Genomic DNA, 23,783 nt, shown 5'->3' with positions numbered 1-23,783 from the left:
TTAAAATTCAAGTGCCAAAGAATATAATTTTCTAGTTTTTATAGAAAGTATGCAAAATAATACAAATTTCATTTATAAATTGTGAAAACTGTGTTGGAACAAAATGATTTAAAGCAGATGATAGATTTCTCGGAAATGCACTTAAAGTTCTGTTATTGATCCATCTGATTCACTTCCATCACTTCTATTGACCAAGATACAGATATTTTAAACATTAATGCTTTCAGAATTATACAACACTAATAAATATGCCAAAAATGAAAAATATCCAAGAAAAAAAATGAATATCAGCTAAATTTCCAACTGAAATAAGTAAACTACTCAGTGATATTATTGGTATCTTTAATCTAGAAAGCTGAATTATATTAGTCTTAGAAGATTATTTATAGTGGACTTAGATTAACTAATACAAATAACAGCTATAGAATTTGCAGACCAGTATCTGAGGAGAATAAAAACATATTAATCAAGTAGACAGGTTAACAAAATAAGAGATTAGCCCAGATTGCATTTGAATAAATTAGCAGAGGAAAAATATATCCATAAAAATATCTGGTTCTAGGTTCCTTACAAGAAAATGATCTGTTTTGCAGACTAATTCACACAAATGTCCAAGAAATAAGTACTCAGTTCTACTCTTCATACACACTGTAGCATATATGAAACAACAATTTGCTCCTCCCTAAAGAATTTTGATTTGAGATTTTTTTTAAGGTCATGTGGGAATGATGGAGAGGCTCTTCCATGCTAGACATAAGGTTCCTACACACATCATTTTGTTGATGCAAAGCACAACACAGAAGGCACTAGGAATCTTATTTTAAGAACAACAGACATGAGAGGGGCTCCTGGGTGGCTTGGTCAGGTAAGCACCTGACTCTATTTTGGTTCACATCATGATCTCAGAGTTGTGAGATCGAGCCCCATGTCAAGCTCCAATCAAGCCTGCTTAAGATTCTCTCTCTTCCTCTCCCTCTGCCCCTCCTTCTGGCCAAGTGCTCTCTCTCTCTCTCTCTAAAATGAATAAATAAATCTTAAGCAAAGAAAGAACAACAGGCACAAGACTGATATATGTGCTGGTTACTTCCTGAACACGATACTCAGCAGCTCTGGGGAGCTCAGTGATAAACAGGTATGAAGAATCAGGTTCTGAAAGGCCATTTCTTTGGAAATGAAACCTTCCCCCCCCCTTTATCTTTTGCTGTCTTGACTGAAGCTCTGAAGAAACCAAGGCTACAGAAGGTGTGGGAAAAGCATGCAACTCAGATTACCCAAAGGAGACACTCATGACACATCTAAATGAAAATATTCTGAGGAAAGGCAGGGAGGGTGTCACCATCATCTTCAAAATTCTTCTGATATGTTATTGCTTTCAAAGCAGTGGATTTTCTCAAGGTAAAACTGTTTGATACAAATGAGCTCATCTGTCAATCAAAGATCCTTTACTCATCGTCAAGTCAAATACTTGACTATTCTAGCATTAGAATCAAATTCTTACTGCATTATGGAACAGCCAATTCACCTAACTGGGGGACATAAATGAAGAAATGATAGGAAAATAGAAAAATGCTTGGGGTCTTTATATGCTATATTCCAGAATTCCATTCTTTTTGGTTTATGTCGTATTTTTTAAAACTATGCAAGGGATTGTTTTGGAGAGAATATGGATAATAGTCCTATCACACATTCTTAAACAAACAAATTTACTTAAACCGGCCTAATAAAAGTAAAGGACTTCAAAATTTCCAGAAGCCTTGGCCTTTGTCTATGTACTCTTTTCCAGACTGCCCGTCATTTTATAATCATTTTCATGATTTCCACTATGCTTATCATATGACTTTATGCTTGAAACATTTCAAGCACAGGGGAGCAACCTTGTGAATGAACAAGAACTGACAGATCCCACTGGGCGCAGGCTCACTCAGAAGTTTGACTTCAACATTCTTACACAACAAAAGTCCACATACAGACTCCAGGACATCTGCCTCTCAGATGCAGATCTCCTTAAAAGTGACTGTATACTACTTTGCCATTACAAATGGAGAAGGAGTCAGAATTCCAAAACTGGCTATGACAGGTGAGAAGCAAAACGTGGGAGTGTTTCTAACTTCAAGATATTAACTTGGAAAGATAGAGCTTTTCTAAAATAATGCATATATTTTTATTCAGATTGTCCTTTTATGAATATCTCAATATTTTCAATGGGAAAATATTGAAAATTTTTTTTAAATTTTAAAGTCTATGTATGGAATTTCTTTCAATCATTAACTGACAATGGCTTCTGTAATTTTCAAATATACTACAACCTCACAGAAACTTGTGGGGAAGGAAAAGGATGGGAGAGGAAGTTAAATGCATCAAACACCTTATGTATATCAGGTGCAATGATTTTTTAAAAACCCATTCTTCTCTGTGTGCTTCCATAGAACAAATTTCCCTCCAATCGGTATCAAAAGTAGGTGTACTTCACATGAGCCACCAAGTTGCTTATATCTAGGGACACTGGGATTTGTATGTAAGCTTCCTGATTTACACTAGCTTCTAGGAAGTTTAATGAAATCTTTTATTTTTTTAGAGAGAAGCTTATATTTCATCTGGTATACCTTTAAATTCCATGGTATGCTAAAGTCTTAGAAGCTGGAGGGTTCTCTGTCTCTCTTGAGATTTAGACAATATCAGTTTGGACTTCCCAATTTCATGATGAGTAAGAGTCCCAGAACTCAGCCCTTAATCTGTGATAACCTCCTAGGGGCTGAGCTCAATGATATCTATCTCTTGCTGACCTAAAATGATTCTCTTTATATTTACAAACCATGAACATCACCAAAAGCACTAGCTTACTCAGGAAGGCTTGAAGTGACACATATATACATTGGTGTTGTTTCCCCTCCACAATTTTATTTCCTTCTCTCTCTCTCTCTCTCTCGTTGCTGGGGAGGGTTGTTTATGGACAGAGTATACGTAGTTCTCAGCCTTCCTTAGGATTCCCCTCTTCCCTCACCTGTCTTCTTATCTCCCTTCCTCATCTCCACCATCCTACTTGGCTCTGTAGGTCCAAATTACCCCTCTTACACAGACTGGCTTGCACTCTCAATTCACCTGAGCACCTACCTACAGCCAAATTCTCAGGGGACTATCTTCCTGCCTGAAGGGCACCTTCAAAGTACCTCTTCCAGTGCAGGCATTTCTCTTTCCCAAGATTTTGATGCCCTTTGTTCAGGAGATAGAAGTGTCTTCACCTCATTACAAATGAACACTATGCCTTGTTTACTTTGCCCCTTCCCTCATCACTCTCCCCTACAAATCATAGTCATCTATCTCTGCTGGCTGCCCTAAATGCTGCCTGGAACAAGGCAACATTTAAAAAACAAATAAATAATAACTTATCTCCTTGAATCTGGACAACAAATCTGGGTGACCAGTACTGTTGTATTTTTCTTTTATGACGAGGAGAGTAATGCTCATGAAAGTTGGGTTATTTACTCAGAATCAACCAGTCAACATTCAACTTCAATCTGAACTTAGCTCAGTATAGTTCTAAAGCCTGGGCTCCTTCCTTGCATCATACAACTATCTGCTAAGAGAGATAGGTATAAGACCTCTTAAACACTTTGTCACAATACAAGTGCTATCTACCTTCTTCCTCCCCACCTCTCCACTCCCAGATTCTAATACTCCTTATTACTAGGATGGGAAGATGAGGGTTGGATGGTTTTTTGCACAAAATCTTGCAAGCATTTCTGGTACTATACAACTACCTCCCTCTAAAACACTTTTCCAACTCTTACCATGTCCATCACTTTGAGAACCATGGGTCTAGATCCTTAAAATTTTGAGGTTTAAATTAACTTTCCAAGATATGATCTTACTGAAAAACATATAAATATATAAAATAATTCTTGGTATTCTTTCACAAAACATGAATAAATCCTTATTCTAATGTGCAAAGGGATTTCAAGTATTTATCATTTATCTAGTAGACATGTTTGATGTTTTAAGTAAAATGAAAAATGTCATATTATTATATGAAAAATATAATATGAAAAATATGTCATATTCTACCCATTTCAAAAGCTCAACTGATAAATCATTTTTCATATAAGATGCCAATATTTTCAATAATTAAATATCAATATTTTTCTTGAGATGTCATTTAATGTCTCCTTTTGACAAGAACTAAAAGCAAAACAAAAGCAACATCAGAAACTAAAGAAGAGCAACAAAAAGATGATATTGAGTACTTCAGAGTCAAGAATCTGTTGATCCTGTTAATTGATCACCTACTTCTTGAGGAGAACTGTGTTAGGATTTTCAAATATAGTAACTCATTTAATCCTTACAGCAATATGATGAGGTAGGGTTATTAGCCATATTTTCTAGATGAGGAAAAAAGAGATACAATAAGCTATACAAGATCATAAGTTGCTCAAGATCAGAAACCTCCCCAGTGGAAGAACAAGGATGCAGCCATGGTTGTCTAGCTCCAAAGCTCACACATCAATGCCTCTTGGTATCTAATATGCTTAGTATGTATGATGTGGCCAAGTCAGCAAAAAAGATGAGGTATATAAGACACAGATATTTTTGTTTAGCCCTAAAATGTGTATCAATTATGGAGCCTTACCAGTTAGTAGATAGTAGAACACTAAATTGTGCAGCCTTCTTTATGTTAATGGCCTTTGAAGAAGTGACCTATCTGAGGTCAAAGCAGGTTTCATGGAAGAGATGAACTGGTGGAAACAGGATGACTTAGAAAGATATAGGTAGAGTTTTGATAGGCAGGGTGGAGGGCAGAGCATCCCATATAAAGCAATCAGATGGGTTTCTTTGGGAACAGTGAGGAGACTGACATAATTAAAGAAGAGGAATTTGTTTCCAGAATCATGAGAATTAAAGATAGGTTAGGTGAGACACAATTACAAAGAGCTTTGAAGGATAAGTAGAAAAAAAAAAAATCCATGTGTTAAATCTTTCATTCATTCCACACAGATCTAGTACACGGGCCAGGGAAAATAAAGAGAACATAATAACACAGAAAGCCCATAAGAGCTCTGTTCGTAGTCCTACAGCAATCATTATCAGAAGTCTGCCTGCCCATATCCCTCTGGCAAACCCATCTCGATGGAATCCTAGTCTAAGCATGGGCAATATCCTATGTAAGGTTCTGCCTATATGCAGGCCAGGCTGGAAATCCTAGGAATTAATTCCTAGAGATAACCATAGGCCTAGTGAAGATGGACGTTGGATGCTAAATTCTCCAGTGTCCTCATTTCTTAGGCAGGACCTCTGAAGCGAGTTCTACATCATCTCCCAGAGATCCTAACAGGATTGAGTCCAGTAGCCTTTCTCAGTTACCTGAGCATTAATGTGCCTTGAAAGCCTCCCCCCACCTTTCCTGTCTCCACTCTCCTACTAGTTTTTCCTCAGATCACCTCCTGAATAAATGATTTGCACTTGAATTCTGCTCTTGGGGCTTGCTTCTGAGGCAACCCAACCCAGTACCAATACACAATAGCTCTAGTAACAACCAACCATGGAAGAGCACCAGTAGGTCAGATACCCGTCTAAGCACATACCATATGGTACAACATCTCATCCTACCAACAGCCTCTGAGGTACACACTATTATTGCTTCCATTTTACAGATAAGGAAACTGAGGCAGAGGGAGGTTGACTAACCTGCCAGGGGTCACACAGCTAAGAAGCTTGGATCCAAGTTTGAACAACTGTGGATCTAGAGTCAGTGCTCTTAGCCACGAAGTTGGCTGCCTCTCTGTAAGCGGATAAAAACAGCTGGTTGGCAGCACACATTATGCTATGGGAAGTACAAGACTCTCCAAAAGAATAGAAGGGAAGCTTCACTCTACCTAGAATTCAGGGAACATGAAGCAAACCAAATTCTGATGGATTAGAGGGTTTGCCATGATAAAAGGCAAGAGGGTGGGAGTGCCTTCCAACACGAGGTCCGTCACACAGCAGGGCAATGTCTTCTGACACCATGGAGCCCCATCAAGGGTGCTAGAGCAAGGGGTCGAGGGAGTCAAGGTCAGGGGCTATTGACTAGCCAGGCTCCAGCTTCCCCAGCCCTTCTTCAAAAGCGCAGCATTGGTGTAGAGCTGCTCCTTACCACTGTCAGATTCTCTAGTAGGTCACTGCCAGAGCTTTTATTTGACAGAAGAGTTCTGTGACTTAAAAATACTTGTTTGTAAGCTCTATGCTAAAGAATGTATATACTTAAAAATTCATCTATAGGATATGTACTATGGAATAATGCAGGGACTAGCCCTAACACTAATAGTGTCTAGCATTTATACATGAAGTTAGAAAGGTAGAGGCCAGAGGAGACAAGACCTTATGCTCGCTGCCCTGTATGCAACACAAAGCCAACACATTTTCTAGGCAAGAGAAGAGATACAAAGGAGATGATTCTTTTAGAGTATGATTTGATAGTGCAAGATGGATGAAAAGAGGAGAGCCACAGAGGGAGGCTGGTCTATATCTGAGAACCGTATCCTGTCTTTAGGGAAAAGAAATTAAAATGTAACATAAATGTTATAAATGAAACAGAATATGCTATAAATGAAGAAAGGGACCAGCTGCAGAGTTAATTTACACAATTTTGCCTGGCCAGAAAGATAAAACATAGATCTCTTCAAGAAAAGAAAGACTGCTGTAAATAAAAGCAAAAGAACTGGTTATTAGTTTTAAAGAAATAATTAGTGTCTTAGATAAGGAGGTGATTTGGAGGAATAGCATGTGGATTTTGCAGGTCAACACAATTCAGCAGGATGGCTGTCTTTGCAAACGCAGTTAAATTCTCCCAAGCATCAGAAATTAAGATGTGTGGGAATTATTCAATGTGCAAGATGACAATTTTTATCAAAATTTTACTTACCCAAACACATGGACTATTTGCTGAAAAATAAAAATTAATCTTGAGAGCACAAAATTCCAGGCACACAATTTGGAAATGTAGTTTTGCACTCTAAAGCACTGATTGAGCACCCAATATATGCCAGGCACTGTGCTAGGAACTGAGAATCTAATGATGAAGGACAAGAGTAAGGCAAGCCCTAAAGGGAAAATTTATCCTGCTTGAAGCAGGAGCTGATTCCAAATAGGAGAGAGCACAGTAGCTTTCCAAGGGTAGCTGATTCTTGCTGAGATTAGAGAGAGGAGGAGGAATATGTTATTTCCCCACAATTCAAACTCAACCCAAGGCATTGTCTCTGATATATGCCAGAAAGTTCCTAGAACGTGACACACTGAAGAAGCAGTTTTGTGCTCCAAGCAATCTAGAGCTGTGGGCAGTCCTAGGCTGGAGGATCCTGTAACTGAGCAACAAGATTACCGTTGGCCTCCGAGCTACCCTCTCAGAGCCTTGTCTCCTGATCTGGCTGGTAACAGTAGTTGCCATTAATTGGCTACATACTGAGTGGCAGGTGCTCTTCCAAGCACGTGACAGGTTTTCTCATCTAATCTTCACAGCAACCCCATGAAGTGAGAACTATTTATTGCCCCCCATTGACAGGAGGTGAAACTGAAGCACAGAGAGGTTCATAACTTACCAAAGGCCTTACCCTTGGTAAATAGATAGCACACCCTCAGGCATGAATTTGGGGAACATCCTTCCAAAACCAGATAATTATATGAAAAGTTTAGTCCACACCTGGCATTATGCAATCTTTATCTTTTTAATTTTTTTTTTTAAAGATTTTATTTCTTTATTTGACAGAGGGAGAGACAGAGAGAGACAGAGAGCAAGGGAACACAAGCAGGGGTATGGAAGAGGGAGAAGCAGGCTTCCCGCTGAGCAGGGAGCCAGATGCAGGGCTTCATCCCAAAACCCTGGAACCATGAACTGAGCCTTAATGACTGAGCCACGCATGTGTCCTATAGGACCTCTTAAATGTGATATTTATTATTGTCTTTATTATATGTGTAGCAGAAGTTTGCTTGTTTCATCTCAAAACATGGCACAATCATGCCATTTAAATACTGCAAAATATTAAGTACCTAACTCCAATGACATAATTTTTATTACTCATCCTTTTCTTTGCACAGATCCATTTATTGAGGAAAACTTTACAGAGCACCTACTGGGTATGACACTGGGCCAAGTGCTGGGCTATGAAGTGGCCAAGTGCTGGGCTATGTAGCTGAGGTGGCTGCTCATGAACAGAATGCACTATGATTGGTTACTACAAAGTCTCAAAGCTTAGTCTGGTCACAGAGACCTCCTCAAAGCAAAAGGATGTGCAGGGAAGGCTTCGTAGAACATGGTCATTCTTTAACATGGTGACAGCCTGATCTACCTTAACATTCAGTCTCTCTCAAGAATCAACCCTGCATGGATTACTAGATGATGGGATTCTTCAGTAAGTATTCTCTTCCATAAAACTCGAATTCCCAGGATTCCACTCCTGCATATGATGTGAGAGGTCTCCTCCAGTACCCTCAATGACAAGGGTTTCAGTGTGCCCACTCTGCACTGCCAGATGTCCTTTCTCTCTAAAACATCAAGAGACTCTCCATAATTATGAAAATCATTTGTTTTAAATTTTCTGAACAAAGATGCATACACATACAAGGCAACGACAAGGTTTCTGATACTGAGACCTTCATTTCCCGTTATTTTTTTAGACTCAATGAGTACTAGCCAAGGGAAGATCCAGAGATCTCAGGCCAAGAGAAGAGTGGGGAAGACATAAGGGACACATACACAGTATGTGAGATATATTTTCTCAGATAGTCTTAGTGACTATCAGCATTAATGGGCATCAGGTTGCCATCTGACCCATGAACAGGTTGATCTTTAAAGTATAGTTTTGTGAAGAAAGAAGTAAGCCAAATACCTAAGGCTGGGAGAACTCTGGTTTTTTTGCAGAGGGGCCCAACCCTTCTGAAGGGCATCAGGGTTAGGTCTCTGAGGAGTTTGTTGATCAATGCATTTCTCAGCATTCCCTTCAGTCAAGGGAGAGTTAAGCCTTAACAATACAGAAATGAGTAAATTAGTAAGGTAAGATATAGATTCTCAGGTTCTTAGAGCACCATTAGCGATCATTTAGTTCAACCTCCTCACCTTCAAATTTAAAAAGGAAAACATGACAACTCCAAGGAAGGGAATCACGAAGTCTGCTTCTAAGTGACTAGGACTGCTTGGGACCCTATTTAGAGAATTAAAGCTTCAGTAGAAATCCCACAAAGAAAGCCCAGACCAAGTAATTATGAGCACTGAACACTAAGAATATTAAGAGGGAAGCTCTGCTGACCTCAGAGAAAGTGCTGATGACCAGAAAGGATGAAAGGAGTTCATAATATCTCAATTCACTATGCATTATAGGGTTTATAATTAACCTATAAGATATTATAGAAGTTCCTTTAATTTGCATCTTATATTTGAATTCTTCCTCCTGAGATATCATGGAAACATAAAAGATAATGTAAATTTATAAATATTTAAAATAGGTTATGCCAGTTCTGGTTGAAGTCATAGCAGGCTTTGTCATTTTCAGTAAGTTTCTCAGAGATGGGTGACACTTGCAAGCCAACTTCAGAAGGGTTTTGAAATCTTTGTAAAAGCAGGTCATATATATATATATATATATATATATATATATATATATATAGATTTGTGACATTCCAACATAAACCACAGAAAGGTTCCTATTAAAAAAGTGAACAAAGCTGAATCATTTTGCCTTCTCTTCCCACTGTGATTTTTATTCATTTGAAGATAAAATTCAAAGCAAACATCTTAGAGCTTCTATTTGTCACCCAAGAGTTATTTCCAGGAAGCCTAGGAAATCTCACATTTCCAAAATTAGGTCATGACACTGGCCCAGCAATCTACTTAGTATGTTCATAAAACGGCCTCCACCACTACAAAAAATAGAGAACCCCAACGGTAAAATCAATTCTGCACTCTTTGGAATCCCCAAAAATATAATCAACAAGAGAAATTCTAATGACAGAACAGTTTTTTACTGTAGTGATTAAGAATTGTAGATTTCTGTCACATCTCTGCCCCTTTTCTTGACATGCTATTTTCTGAAGGTAATTTTGTATAAGTGAAATGTCCTTTATCGACTTTATCTGTTATCATTGATTTCCTCCCCACTAATACCGTTCCACAACCTGGCCAAGCTCTTTCACTTGCCTCCCCATGGTCCTCCTTCTGAGATACAATCTTGAGTTCCACTCCCCCCTACAAATAAAACAGGGGGCAAGAGACCAAAACTCCCTCGGCCTCTCCTTCTATCTACCTAAACTCTACATTATTTGCATTAGTCTTTCCCTTTCTTCCTCCTATCTGGAAGGAAGTCATGTTCTTCACTGACCTGATCCTCTCACCGGACACTTCTTTTGCGGTATGTCTCCTGATACTTAGAAGTACCTAGTATTCCTCATTAACTACTGATTCTACTCTTCTTCCTTCTGCCCCCTACTCTCTGTTCCCCTTTCTGTCCTTGTCCACAATTTTGAAAATAGTGTGCATTAATTTTCTCTTCTTTTATAACCCCAGAGATAGAACTTACCCCCAGACGTTCTCTTAAACCACTCTCCAAAGTGTTGCCAATAACCACTAATTGTCAAGTCCATTGGGTATATTTTTAGTTCCTCATTTCTAGACTTCTTTAAAGTATTTGGAACAGCCAATTGTTTCTCCCTTTAAATTCGTGTAACACTTTGTACATATCTATACTAATACATTCCCTACTGTTCTATAATTATGTATTTCTGTGGCTGTTCTCCTCAAGAGTCTCTGAGTGTCTTCAAGGCGGGACTGTTATCAAACATACCTGGGCATGCCCTATGCTTAGATGAATCAGTATGTTCCCCATGTTCTAACACAATCGAGTAAGAATGACATTTTTCAGCAGCTAAGATATTGGCAATTTCATGATCAAAATGTTTCTTTGGCAGTTCGGCAATGGCTCTGATTTCAGAAAATGTGAATATTCTTTATCCATGCAAAAAATAATAATAATAATTTCCAAGACCTGTAATTAGAACATCTTGAAGAAAATAATAACAATGGTAGCAAAACTCAAAACTTTGTTGATCCTTTATTCTCAGCAAAGCACTCTCGAAGACATGAATTTTATCTGACCATCAGAACTGCCCTTTGAGGTGGAGGTGGAGACCATGTCCAGACAGGGTCAGGGCTGTGCCGTTTGATCATCGTCCAACAGCACGTGAGCAAAGTTCAACTCACACCTGCTCCACTGGCTGACTATGTGCCCAGAGCAAGCAATGCCTTTTGCTTTGCACAGAGGCTCTATCCATTCATGAAACACCATACTCTGCATTTCTAATTCATTTGCTTGAAGTGGGATGTCTTTCCTAAAATATCTGCCTAGAGAAGCACCTTTCCTTAATCCACAGAAAGGACCCCATTGACCAGACAGAGTGCTCCTGGGAACATGTTTCACCTCAAATTCCTTATAAAATTTATCATTCTGAGAAAACACAAAAAGAGCCACTGACATAGTGGAAGTTTAGGTCAGGGACTAACATGACTCAGGGAAAGGCCACTGACATTCATTAGGCATCCCATGCACTTACCCAACTTGCTAACTAACACAGTGAAACTGATTATTTTCTCTGCTCTTCCTGCTAAGTCTATTTTCCAGAAGGTCCACAGACAGAGTGCTAAGGCATCTGCCACAGAACAACATATGGTGATATAAACACACTGGGTTTTAAAATGAGGCTGGACCTGGTTATGAGTGGGTCAGCAACCCTAAGTCATATACATATGGGACCTTGGACAGGCTATTTACCTTCTTTGAGCATTCCTTTCCTCATCTGCAAACAGGGATTCAAATCAGACCCACCTGTAAAAGTTACTGTTGCCATTAAATCATTATGTTAAATCCGGGAACAGGTGCAGGGATGGAGGACTGGGGAATGGTGTTCAGTCAATGTTTGCCTCTTCTATTAAGTAGTCAGTGGTTACATTTGATACTTATATTTTTAAGAAATTCTCTCAAGAGGTTTCAGCATGCCATGGTCTAGCAGTCTAATAAATTATTATTCCCCCATTTGCTATGAGAGGTTCTTTAATAGTCTACTCTTCAACAGGAAGCAGGGAAATAACTGCTGCGCTCATTTTCAACAAGTGGTGAAGAGCTCAGGGAGCCTTCACAAGGTCACAGATATTATTAACACCAAAAGTTAGAGTTAGAAACCTGAGGCTTTTTTTGGTTTGTTTTGTTTTTTCCCAGCCAATAACCTGATGGTACAGAATCTCGATTATCTATCCTTGAAACCAAATATATATCCCACAACTGCACGTGACAGAATCTTTAGTTGAAATATCTCGTCTAAAGTATGTTTACAGGCTGGTTTCTCTAACAACTAGAAACACCGGCCAAGAGTCCATTGAGTGATAAACAGGGTCATCAGTTAATTTATGGCTTGGAGGTCTTTGGAGCTATTGTAAATGTTGGCAATGACGCTACAGCTAGATGGGCATTGATGAGTGTTCATGCTTGTGGGGTATGATCAAAGGAGAAGAGGAAGAGGCAAAATGTGGATACTGCGGAGGGAAGAAAGGAAGGAAGGAAAGAAGGGAGGGGGGAGGGAGGGAAGGAGGATGGGGTGATGGGAAGGAAGTTAGTTCTAAACTGTAGCAAGTCAGAAACTGGTTGTCAGGTTCCCTCCTTGGGATATTCTTCCTCTCATAATTCTGAATTATTTTCCTTTTCCTTTACTTGCCTATTTTTCTCCGAGCCCAGATACCTAAACATTAGTGGAAGTAACTCAGTAATAGCTAAAAGGGATACAGAAATGGGTGGGTGGGGAGTGAAGAATTTAACAGAAGCAAAACACCCTAAATTCATAGGTAATTATTTTCACATGATGGAGAATATTTTCTTCCTTCCTTTTTTTGTAGGGATTGTCTAAAACCTTTCTGACAGAGACCACCCACTTAGGCCATTGAGGATATAACTTGTCAGCAGTTTAAAGAGCACTATTTTACTAAGTCTGCTTAGACTAAAAATTACATTTAATTTCCGTAAGTTGTGGGCATGTTAATATGACTGGTGCCCCCTTTACTCCTCTATCATACCATTCCATAATCAACTTGTACAAAAAATGACTTCTTATTTTTATTTTAAAAGTATAAGATATTGCTAACAAAAACTAAGGAGAATACAGATAGAAGCAATAAAAGATAATAAAATAGAAAACCTAAAAAAAAGTCATATGTTTAATAGGATTAATATTTCATCTAATGAAAAATCTTTGTTATATTAAATCTAAACCTGACTTTCTGCCTTAAACAATAGCTGACTTTTCTATCTAACCCAGGGGATTTGTGAACAAGATGAGTTTGTATAATTATGATCTCTACCTCAATTCTATTACATATAAATTGTATTTGGCCATAACAGAAATTCAGGATCAATCTGAGAATTTGGCATTAGTATTCCAGAACTTATGGGCAGTTTTGTCACTCAGGGGAAGAGATGGTACTGAAACAAGATCAGCAATGATCTGAAATCTCATCAGAAGACAGACAAACACTGGCAGGAATTTTAGGTTGACTAAAATGAGCAGATCTCCATTATCTTGTGTGAGACTTTGTGCATTTTGTCCTTCACTGCATGTGGTCATCAAACTCAATGTTTCTCCCACTTGCTAATATTCTCATAAGACAAGCAAGGTTATTGCATTGGCCAAAACAAACTCTAGAAAATGCAATTTGGGTTGAGTTTCTATAGTTTCAATAAATAAAGCAAAGAAAAACTTTTTTTTTTCTCATCTTCAAGATGAGACTTGAAGAGGCCAGATGAGAAGGATGATCCTTGCATTAGGAATCAGGCCAGCTTGCCTTTCTCTGATTAAATTTATTCATTGTGTTTATATATATATAAGTGTGTGTGCGCATGCACGTATATACACATGTATATATTTATACTTTATGCATACATATATGCATAAGATATTGTTGATATGTTGCTTTATATCTTCTTTCATTCTCTGAAGGATTTAGATCAAGGAAAACAAATCAGTACATGAGTTTAACTCTTGGTTTACCAGAGAAAAATAAACCATGAATTGCTGGAGTAAACCTTATCAGGACCTGGGAAGGACACGATCAATAAAGGGATGTGCCAGCCTAGAAAAAGGGAAAAGAAGACTCAGTGTGGAGTCAGGTTACCATAATCACCCTATTTTGCCTCTCAACTGGAGTCACCTCTCAGCACCATAAAGAAAGCTTGATAAAATAATTTAAATGTGTAGCCTTTAAAAAATTAAGTCCTAAGCACCAAATAAGTAAAACAGTTAATCACCATCCACAGTCACTAATCCCAACTCTTCCTCAGGTTTCCTCAGAGGCACATGCTAATACCAGCCCTGGGCAGCCCCCCATAGCAGTGGCCTTTGATTTCTGTTTCCCACTGTCTTCACTCAGAGTCACTTGAGTCCACCATAAAAAGAAAGCAAAGGTATTTAAATAAAGCACCCTCCTAAATCTTAAACATGTACAATTCAGTTGCATTCAAGAGAACCCTGGTGTTTCTGGCATAAAATTATAGCATCTTCATAAATCAGACTACATGGAAGTGTTCTGCTTTTACATTAGGCAAAAATCCACAGACATACATCTATACATAGGCACACTATGTTATGTCATTCTTGACTGACCGCTGGATATGACTCTGGGCCATGATGCTTCTGCAGATTCATTTTACTTGCTACTAAATGGAATTTAAATTCCTGGAGAGCGGACTTTCATTTCCTTTTTTCCAAACCATGCAAGAAGACCCATCCTTGAACTGCCAGACCATCACTATATGCTCACAACCAGCCAGAATGAAAAATAAGAAGAGCTATATAGTACTTATTCACCTAGTAAGGCAAACCCTAATCTTTGTTTGGCTTGGAAGTAAAAAGGTCAACAAATGTAATGGAAAGAAGGCTTCGTAATAAAACTCTCCAGAAAATATTTCTAATGTAGCTTTAAACAAGAAAAGCACATTCTTCATACCACTCTCTTAGCACTTATGGGTTAGTGTTCTATTAAAACAAGTAAAAAGACCACTTATTAACTTTACCTTGTAACCAATAAACAATGAATTCTGTATTACTATTGCTCAATTCTCAACACACTAGCTCTAGGGCAAGAGGATGAGAGTCCAAGTGGGAGAGTATGAGTATACACAGGCTTCACTTGAATCATTACCTCTGATAAATGTTGGAAGACTACTCTAGATCTCAATTTTCCCTCCTTCTTGCTCCTCAGAAGCAGAGAGAAAAACAGCACACAGCTCTTTATCCTGCCTATCCAAAGGGGTTAGAACCTTCTTAGAGATGAGCCAGGGCTCATCAAACCAAAGCACACATCTCCTTTAAAATGTTTACTAGTCCCTGGCATTGATCTGTGGCCAACTTCTAATCTGCCCCTTTGTGAAAGAAGAAGAAGGTAAAGGAGGAGAAGAAAGAGGAGTAGGAGGAGGGTGGGGGAGGAGGAGAAGAAGAAGACGAAAGAAAGAAAAGACAAGATCAGACCTACACATGGAAATGAGGAACGTGAGCCCATAGAGATGAAAAGGAGAACAACTCGGCAAATCCTTCCTTCTCAGCACAGCAATTCATGAGCATGGAATCCAATCTTTTAGGGACTCTTACAGTAGGACAAAGGGAAGGGAGGTTTTCTGTCAACAAATACCTAGAATCTCTTACCACAGTACTGAAAGGTGAGGTTATAAATCAGAGGAAAACAACAATCAGGCAAGTTGAGAACCAAGCATGACATTAACTGGGTCACCTGGAAAAAAACACCACCTTCTCTCCCTTTGAGGTCAATGTCTTATTAATGACTCCTTCTAAAGGGCCCAGGCAAGAAGAGATCTACAGAACACTCACACTCCACACTGGCTACGTTTGGCCACAACAACAACAACAAATCGACACATGATACTGTGAAGTATATGGAGGATTACCGAGTTTCAAGCACAAAGGAAAACCACCAGGACTCTCAACTTCTCTATATAGCTTTCAAACATATATATTACAGACCTAGAGGAGCATGAATAAGCACATTTGCATTCTTTCAAAAACTACAGAGTTGAATAGCTCATCTCTCTCCTGTTAAAAGTACATGTGAGATAACTGTAGCAAAATATGAGGTGGTCATAATGTTAGTTATTCAAAGTGTAGTACATGCATTCTACGTATTGCAACATAAACAAATGGACCCAAACAACCTGGTTCAGGCAGAACAAAAACTGTTGCTTTATAGCAAGGTACACTTTTTAGAAATGAGAATGGTAATTTCCACCCTAAACAAATTGTAATGGGTTCAAAATTAACCTTGAAGAAAGGCAGAGGAATAGAAGAAAAAAATATTTGATAAATGCCTACTACATGCCAGGGACTATTTCTAAGACCTTCTTACCTTAGGGTTAAAGACTATTTATGTGATTGAATTCTGTAAGAATGACAAGGACCTTACTGCTGATGGCAGAACCTCACCATCAGGCCCAGTAAGGTCATAGACCCAAAGCTCCCACTGAGTTGGGAACTCTGGTGATGCACTTGGAAAAGGGGCCATTAAGGTTTGCAGGCATGGCACTCAGACTCCCTCCCAAACACAGTAGAGATAGGGGACCGTGGCTCTGGAAGGCAGAGAAGGAAGATACGCCACAACGTCAGTTCTGGATGTCTCTGGTAGTGAGAGAAAATCAGTACCTCCCCAGAGTGACTGAGGATGTCACCCACCCTTCTCTACAAGTGACTTTCAGCTAACAAGCTCAAACATCTGTAACAAACCAGCAGATGATTTTGGCAGAGCCTTAAGATACCAGGGAGATTTCATTTGAGACACTATCATAAAAGTAGTTAGAAAAACCCTCAGAATCCTCTATTTTGGTATTTATGACTTCTCCTAAGACCAGCCAAAAAAAATTTACCAGAAAAATATATTTTCAAAATCAGACACATTGCAGTATCCAAAACAAACCATGGTAGTAGCCACAAAACCTTAAAATGTGCCTTTATCAAGCACTGACAAAGTTTTTGCTATGAGATTGAAATCCAGTCAGCCCTAAAGGTGTGATTAAAAACAAGCAATTTTAAAATAATGAGCTCTGTCCTTATAATACCCTCAGCAATTATTTCCTATACACATTTAGTCATAAACTCTAATAAGAAATAGTACATGATGTCACATGTCCTGGGACCTTAATAAATTGCGTTGAGCCTTAATACACAATATAATATCAATGCACTAAGCAAATTCTTTAAGAGTCTGAACACTTCATCCTAGATTCATGTTTTAGAATTCTATTAAATTGGTTCATTCTGGTGGAAAGAGTTTTTCAGAGTTAAATTAGATTTTATATATAGTTACTTAACTTCTAAGCAGTTAAATTCCTTATATGTGAGACACTGACACATCTTAGTATTATTTTAAAACTGAGTCGACATTCTAAGTTTTCCCTTCTTTTGGAAATTCAAGAAGACTTAAGGGCAAGCAAGTTGACATTAGACATTAGATGTCAGAAATGCATGTATGTCCTTCCCCAGGGAATTTTCAAATGAAACTGAAAAGAAAAACAAACAAACAAACCCAAACCTCCCTTTTTCTTTTATTTGTTAGTTAAATACCTGTCATTCACAAAATTATTGGTTTTTTTCTCTATGAAATGTTAGCAATTGTAAATGTCCTCATATTGGAATTTTTATTTTGGGATGCTTTTATATTAACAAGTAATTTGTTATTGCATAACCATTACTTTCTCAGACAACATTAGGTTTTAAACATGTTTCACGCTTCATCCTCATTTGATACCCATATTCTTGTTCAAGAAATATTCACCTCTGGCACCTGTCATGGAATTTTATAATTCTGAGCTTTACAAACTAAAGGGGGATATTGATTACTCACCATATCCAAGAATGCCTTCTAAAGGGGAAATTATTCACGTGCATCATGTTTGCAGATCTTCTGTCATTAATATTTTCCTTGTCTCATATGTTACATGTAGTGATTTTCATAGATGAATCCCAACTCTCCTGTTTGAGCAGCTATCATGGGCAATTATTGCAACAAGTACTGAATTCCAAAAAAATCCCCCCCCCAAAAACAAACAGCAACAACAAAAGCCCTTCCAGGATTTGGAAAAAGAAATATCACAGAGCACTGCAGGTATGGGTCCATCCATTTAGGTTCCACTCGTTAGTCAACACACTAAAATAACCAGTTCGGTCGCTAATCCTAAATGGTGGCAAATATTGTCCTGGTATAATCCAACTGCCTAGAGTGTAAATTAATGCATCCTCTCAGGAAGGACTCTGGAATGTGGGAAAAAAGGAGTCAAAAGACAGTTTCTTGTTATCCTTGTTAAAGAAGTGTTAGAAGGGCAATGGAAAACTTCAGGTCGCTTTGCCATGCTGTCCTTTAGAAACGAATATTGCTTTTTCTTCTTTCTTAGGCACATATTCATGTGTGGTCACTTTAACGCAGTGCTGCCTTCTGAGACACGTCGGACAAAGACCAGGGCAGAGGGGCTAGAAACCATGGATAATCAAAGCCAATTTCTTTCCCAAATCTCTGAATTGCCGGTTTTCAATGGTAAAAGTAGGAAGGCAAGGAGCAATTTCTGCTTTGCAGGACAGGATTACCATTAGCTACTGTCATGACTTCAGAAGGTGCTGTCATGAGGAGATTCGTTTCTGCTGCCTAACCCCATAATAAGTCTGTCCGCTCTCCTTAAGTAAAATGACTAAGCTATTGATCCTTTCACTGCAGAATCCCCTTTAATTTGTTATTAAAACCATGTGCGGGCTTTTCATATGTTGCCTTGGAAAGAAAATGAATTTCACGGCTGCAAGTCAGACGTTGTCTAAGAATTTCTTCACCCGCTGTCTTTCTTTTATCCTCCCTCTCTCTCTCTGTCTCTTTTACCCCAAATTCAATTCCCCAATAGGTGTCATTTACTCTGAGGCGCTGACATCTTCTGAAAGATTCTCGTGCCCGAGCTATACAGACCTTGCATGCTTTTAAAACACAAAGGCAACAGGCTCCTGCTGGGGTCTCCCAGCTCCGAATTTCCAGCAGAACCTTTGGAATCCTCGCAGCCGCCTTGTCTGCCCTGGGCTGTGCCGCCCGGCTCTGAGCAGCTCAGGACACTTGCAGGCTCCGTGGTACTGTACATGAACTCTGCAGCAGCCCGCTCTGGCTGCAGAGACTGCTGCCTGACAGGGGATGTGCTGGCGTCAAGGGGGCCCTCTAGGTGGGTTCCCAGACACTGCAGCACGCCCTTGCTCGCCTCCAAGGAAGAGTGAGCCAAAGGGGTTAAAGGAACAGCTCACTCTAAAGAGCAGATTTCTTTCAGTAAGTAATTACCAGGCAAGATGAGCGAAGCAGTAAGAAATCTGTAAATAACCTACCAGGGAAATGACACCTTGAACAAACAGATATTGTGAAGGGAGGGTTTTTGTTTGCTTGTTTTTATTTTTCCCTTCCTAGCCAGGGCAAAGAACAGGAATGGAAGAACTCCGGAGAAATTTTGCATATGACAGGGTTTGGTCACTCTCTCTCCTTTAAAAAAAAAAAAAAAAAAAAAAAAGGCTAGGCGTGTCTTGCTAACTTTAAAGATTTATAACCATTCAGCTACAGATGACCACACGGTAATTTTTGGACAGGAAATCCTGTGGAAGCCAGTTCTGCGGAAGTCGGTTATACTTCAGTTGCAATTGCGCATGCCATAAAGCTGCTTGTTTGATTAGGGGGTGTGTAGATTTGTGGAGTGCTGAGATAAAGCATTGAAAGCCTACAGTTGATATTTTGTATTTCCTCAAGCTTACCCTTTGTTCCAAAAATGCTGTTCAACAATCCCCTGAAAGCCCCCCATCACTGTTGATGCCATTTTGGAGCAAGAATAAAATAGTAAACTCTTCTAATAGTAGGTTGGCACTTAAATGGTGTTCATCGAAGACCGGACCTTACAAGTAGCAGTGTACTCAATATGAATATATCAGTTTTAACAGGCATTTAAAAAGCTGTTATGTAATTGCTTAATATTAAATGGAATATTGGCAACATTTAATGAATCATGCCATTATCTTTAGTTAAGATTCCTCTGGTGAGGCCCTGTCATCACAGAAAATACTACCCAGAATTGGGGGAGGTGGGGATATTTCCCATAAATTCAAAACCAGGTATAAATTTAGTCTTGAAATCTTTCATGATTTGGGAAATTTTCATTTTGATCAAATGATGATTTTTTTTAAAGTTCTTATTTATTTATTTGACACAGAGAGAGAGATCACAAGTAGGCAAAGAGGCAGGCAGAGAGAGGGAGGGAGAAGCAGGCTCCCTGATGAGCAGAGAGCCCAATATGGGGCTCAATCTCAGGACCCTGAGATCATGACCTGAGCCAAAAGCTCCCAGGTGCCCCTCAAATGATGATCTTAATGGAAGTATTCCTGTGATGAGGAAGAACTGAATGATTCCCTTAAAAGCCATTCAAACTTGTAGGTTCAGATGGTACCACAGCTTGAAAGAAAGTCGAGAATATATATGGGGATTTTCTATAGTTTATGCAGTGTCTTCATGACCTCCTTTTTCCAAAGGGAATAAAACTCTTCCTTTAGGTCATTGTGATGGGAACCAGAAAACTCCCATCTGAATTATTTTTGACTTTGAATGCTGGGAATCAAGCATCACAGAGTAATTCAATATGTGATATTGTATGACATATTTAAATATTCCTATTTAAGAGCAAGGAAAAATCACCTTGCCCTCATGCCCACCTTGCCTCAAGGCCCTGTACTAAGGATGTTACGCTATTATCTCATTTAATCCTCACAACACTATTAGATAAGGACCATTATTTGTCCCATTCTACAAATGAGGAAATTGAGACACTCATATTAGGTAGCATGCCCAAGGTCAAACAGACAATAAGAGTCATGATCTTAACCAAGAAAGTATGGCTCCAGGGCCTGCATGAGTTACCACTATATTATTAAGGTCTCTATAATAAGAATAATACCACTTTTCATTAGTGTTAATGGCTTGAAAAAAAAAAAAACTATTTTCACAGGTATTACTTTAGCCTTACAGAATCATGCTGAGGAGAGTATGACATTTATTGTGCCAATTTTGGAGATGAGTCTCCAAAAGAATAATATTTCTTTATTATTACACTTGATGTTAGGAGTAAATCTGGAAGAGAATTCAGATTGATAGGTCAGTGTTTTATGTGCTGATGATGCTGATAAGAAGATGAACATTAAGTTATTTCAAAACCAACACTTAATCCTCACACTATGTAAAATGTGGGTCTCCATGGAAAGGGGCAAGTACAAATACTTGCAAAATGATGTGGAAATTGATTTTTCTTTATAATAACTATTATTTATTTAAAATTTCTTGATTTTTTCAGTCCATTCTATTCTACTTTGTTCATATGCCACAGTAATGCCTATGGGTCATAGGATACCCCAAACAACTCTGAATATTTTTCAATTACCACATAGTTCAACATTGTATACCTACTCCCATTGGTGGGCAATTGTATATGCAAAGCACTTTAGAAGTTAAAAAAAAAACAAACCAAAACAATGATTTGCACAGCCAATTACTAAAGGAGATGTAAAACTAAAATATATTTAAACCAAAAGGAGATCTCAAACGAGTATTTTTTAAGTGGACTTTTCTTGGCTTTTTATTTCTATTTTTATATATGCAACTCTCTAGAATAAAGTATAACAAATTAGGATGAAAGGACACACAACTGAGAAGCTATGATAAATAGTAGAAAAGCCAAATTTCTGCTTGAGGGATAACAAAGAAAAAAATGTAATTTATTTCATAGTTCAGAGAACCAAGACTACACATTAATAAACAATCCTAAATTGAGTATTTTGAAAACTCAAGGCAATATATATAAAAGAATGGGCTTGCTTAGAGGATAGTAATAGCTTATTTCCAACATTTTTATTCCATGTATATTTGAAACAGGGTCTTCAGAGTTAGGACTAGTATTTTACAAACTGGTACTTCACAAGACTTAGTATTTTACAAATGCGTAGTGTTCAAGAAATAACATTTGAGGGTGCCTGGGTGGCTCAGTGGGTTAAGCCACTGCCTTTGGCTCAGGTCATGATCTCAGGGTCCTGGGATCGAGTCCCACATCAGGCTCTCTGCTTAGCAGAGAGCCTGCTTCCCTCTCTCTCTCTGCCTGCCTCTCTGTCTACTTGTGATCTCTCTCTGTAAAATAAATAAATACAATCTTTAAAAAAAAAAAAAGAAATAACATTTGAGCAGAACTAATAGGTTTGTAATTTAAAAGCAAATTCTCAAAGATGAATAACACTGACAGACTAGAGTAATACAAATTTGTTTTTTCTACTAAAAGGTAGTCATCCTTTCATGGAACTTCTAAGAAATGCCAGGAACATACATAAGAGATTACTGTTATTGCAGATCCCAGCCCCCCTTAAGCAGTACTAATTATTAGCTGAGCATTAGAGATTAGCACAAACTTGCAGAGATCCTTACAGCCATCATGTAGCCTTAGCTCAACTGGCATAAAGGCTGGTTGTTGTCTCTCTTTTTAAAATTCTTAATCCCACAGCAAACGTAAGAGTAATCAGCCTTCCAGGGACAGACTCACATTAACCATCAACATACGAGGCTGATGCAAGAACAAATTTTTTTAAATGTCGATTTATTAATATGGTGTGAACTACAATACTCTAACCAGCATTTTCATGAAAGACTGGTTAGTGTGTTTAGAAGCAGAGTAGTACTAACTAGGGAGTGTCACTCTACCCTTTTTCAACAACCAAAATCCTCTCCCACCCAGCTAAGGGATGAGGCTTACAAGGGGGATGGTTTGGGGCAGGGCAAAGGGATGGGCAGGTTTCGACCAGCGCCCCTTTGCTTCTACCTGTTTATTTCAAGGTTTGGTTTGCTAAAGGGAGTCCAGTTCTTATAAATGTTTACAGAGGCCTAACAGTAGGAACACAAAATTAACATTTTCTAGGCAAAATGTCTATATTGTCAGTTTCAAGACTCCATTGAGGGTTCTTCAAACTCCTTCAATTGATAGGCCTCCTCACAATGAGTGTCATACAAAGGATGAAGTTCGACCTTTATGCTAATACAAGCACAGCATAATACAGACCCACCCTAGTTTCTGAACTTATCTGGTAGGGAGGGAGCAATGACTTACCTCACTGATCTCCCTGAGTTTCACTTTCAGAATGGAATGGTATTTCCACTTGTTAAGGTATATCTTTCTGGTGCTGTCACATTCTGTGATAACCAATAGCTAAAATCAATGACTCCCTTTAATTAACTTCATAATAAAAGCTCCTCTAGATTTAGATATGAAATGACAAGGATCCAAAAGATGATCTTTTATTAATCTTTTATGAATACTAATTATTAGTTTGGGTATTTTAGGGAAGTGTCCCATATTTTCAAAAGGTTGGAGAACTTTTGTCTCATAGTTGTCAAATGGAAAAACTAATCCCTCTATTCTACATATTTATTTTGTATAAAAATATGTACATATGCAAATACCACTATGAACTTTTTAAAGCACATTCTCTATATTTGTAGCATAAATATGTTATATTTTAGGAAACAGAAGCTACAGTCATTGGCTATTTTGGGGGATATGAATATTTTAACCTAAAGTCAGAAAAATAATATTTTTTAAAAATTTCCAATAAAATGAAATTTATGTGTACTTCTTATATAGGTATATGTGTGTACACATATATGTATATACATATATAATACCTAT

The 23,783-nt window shown here is 38.3% G+C and overlaps 1 protein-coding gene across 8 annotated transcripts in view; it reads right to left on the bottom strand.

The window, feature by feature from the left end:
* The window catches only part of PDE4D (phosphodiesterase 4D), a 1,492,536-nt gene that overhangs the window by 552,600 nt on the left and 916,153 nt on the right, over positions 1 to 23,783 (bottom strand). Inside the window, exon 1 of one of the 8 annotated variants that reach the window (XM_004744614.3) lies at positions 17,906 to 19,564. The exons of the other annotated variants lie outside the window; for them this stretch is intronic. Coding sequence (XP_004744671.1) covers positions 17,906 to 17,952 — 47 coding nt within the window. The 5' untranslated portion in view covers positions 17,953 to 19,564. Of the gene's footprint in view, positions 1 to 17,905; positions 19,565 to 23,783 lie in introns of those variants that run through there. 8 annotated transcript variants of the gene reach the window in all.

This window comes from Mustela putorius, unplaced genomic scaffold (genome assembly GCF_011764305.1).
Source record: "Mustela putorius furo isolate JIRA1106 unplaced genomic scaffold, ASM1176430v1.1 tig00000145_pilon_pilon_pilon, whole genome shotgun sequence".
NCBI lineage: Eukaryota > Metazoa > Chordata > Mammalia > Carnivora > Mustelidae > Mustela > Mustela putorius.
Note: the sequence above shows the minus strand (reverse complement) of the source record. Positions and strands in the feature narration are given on the sequence as shown.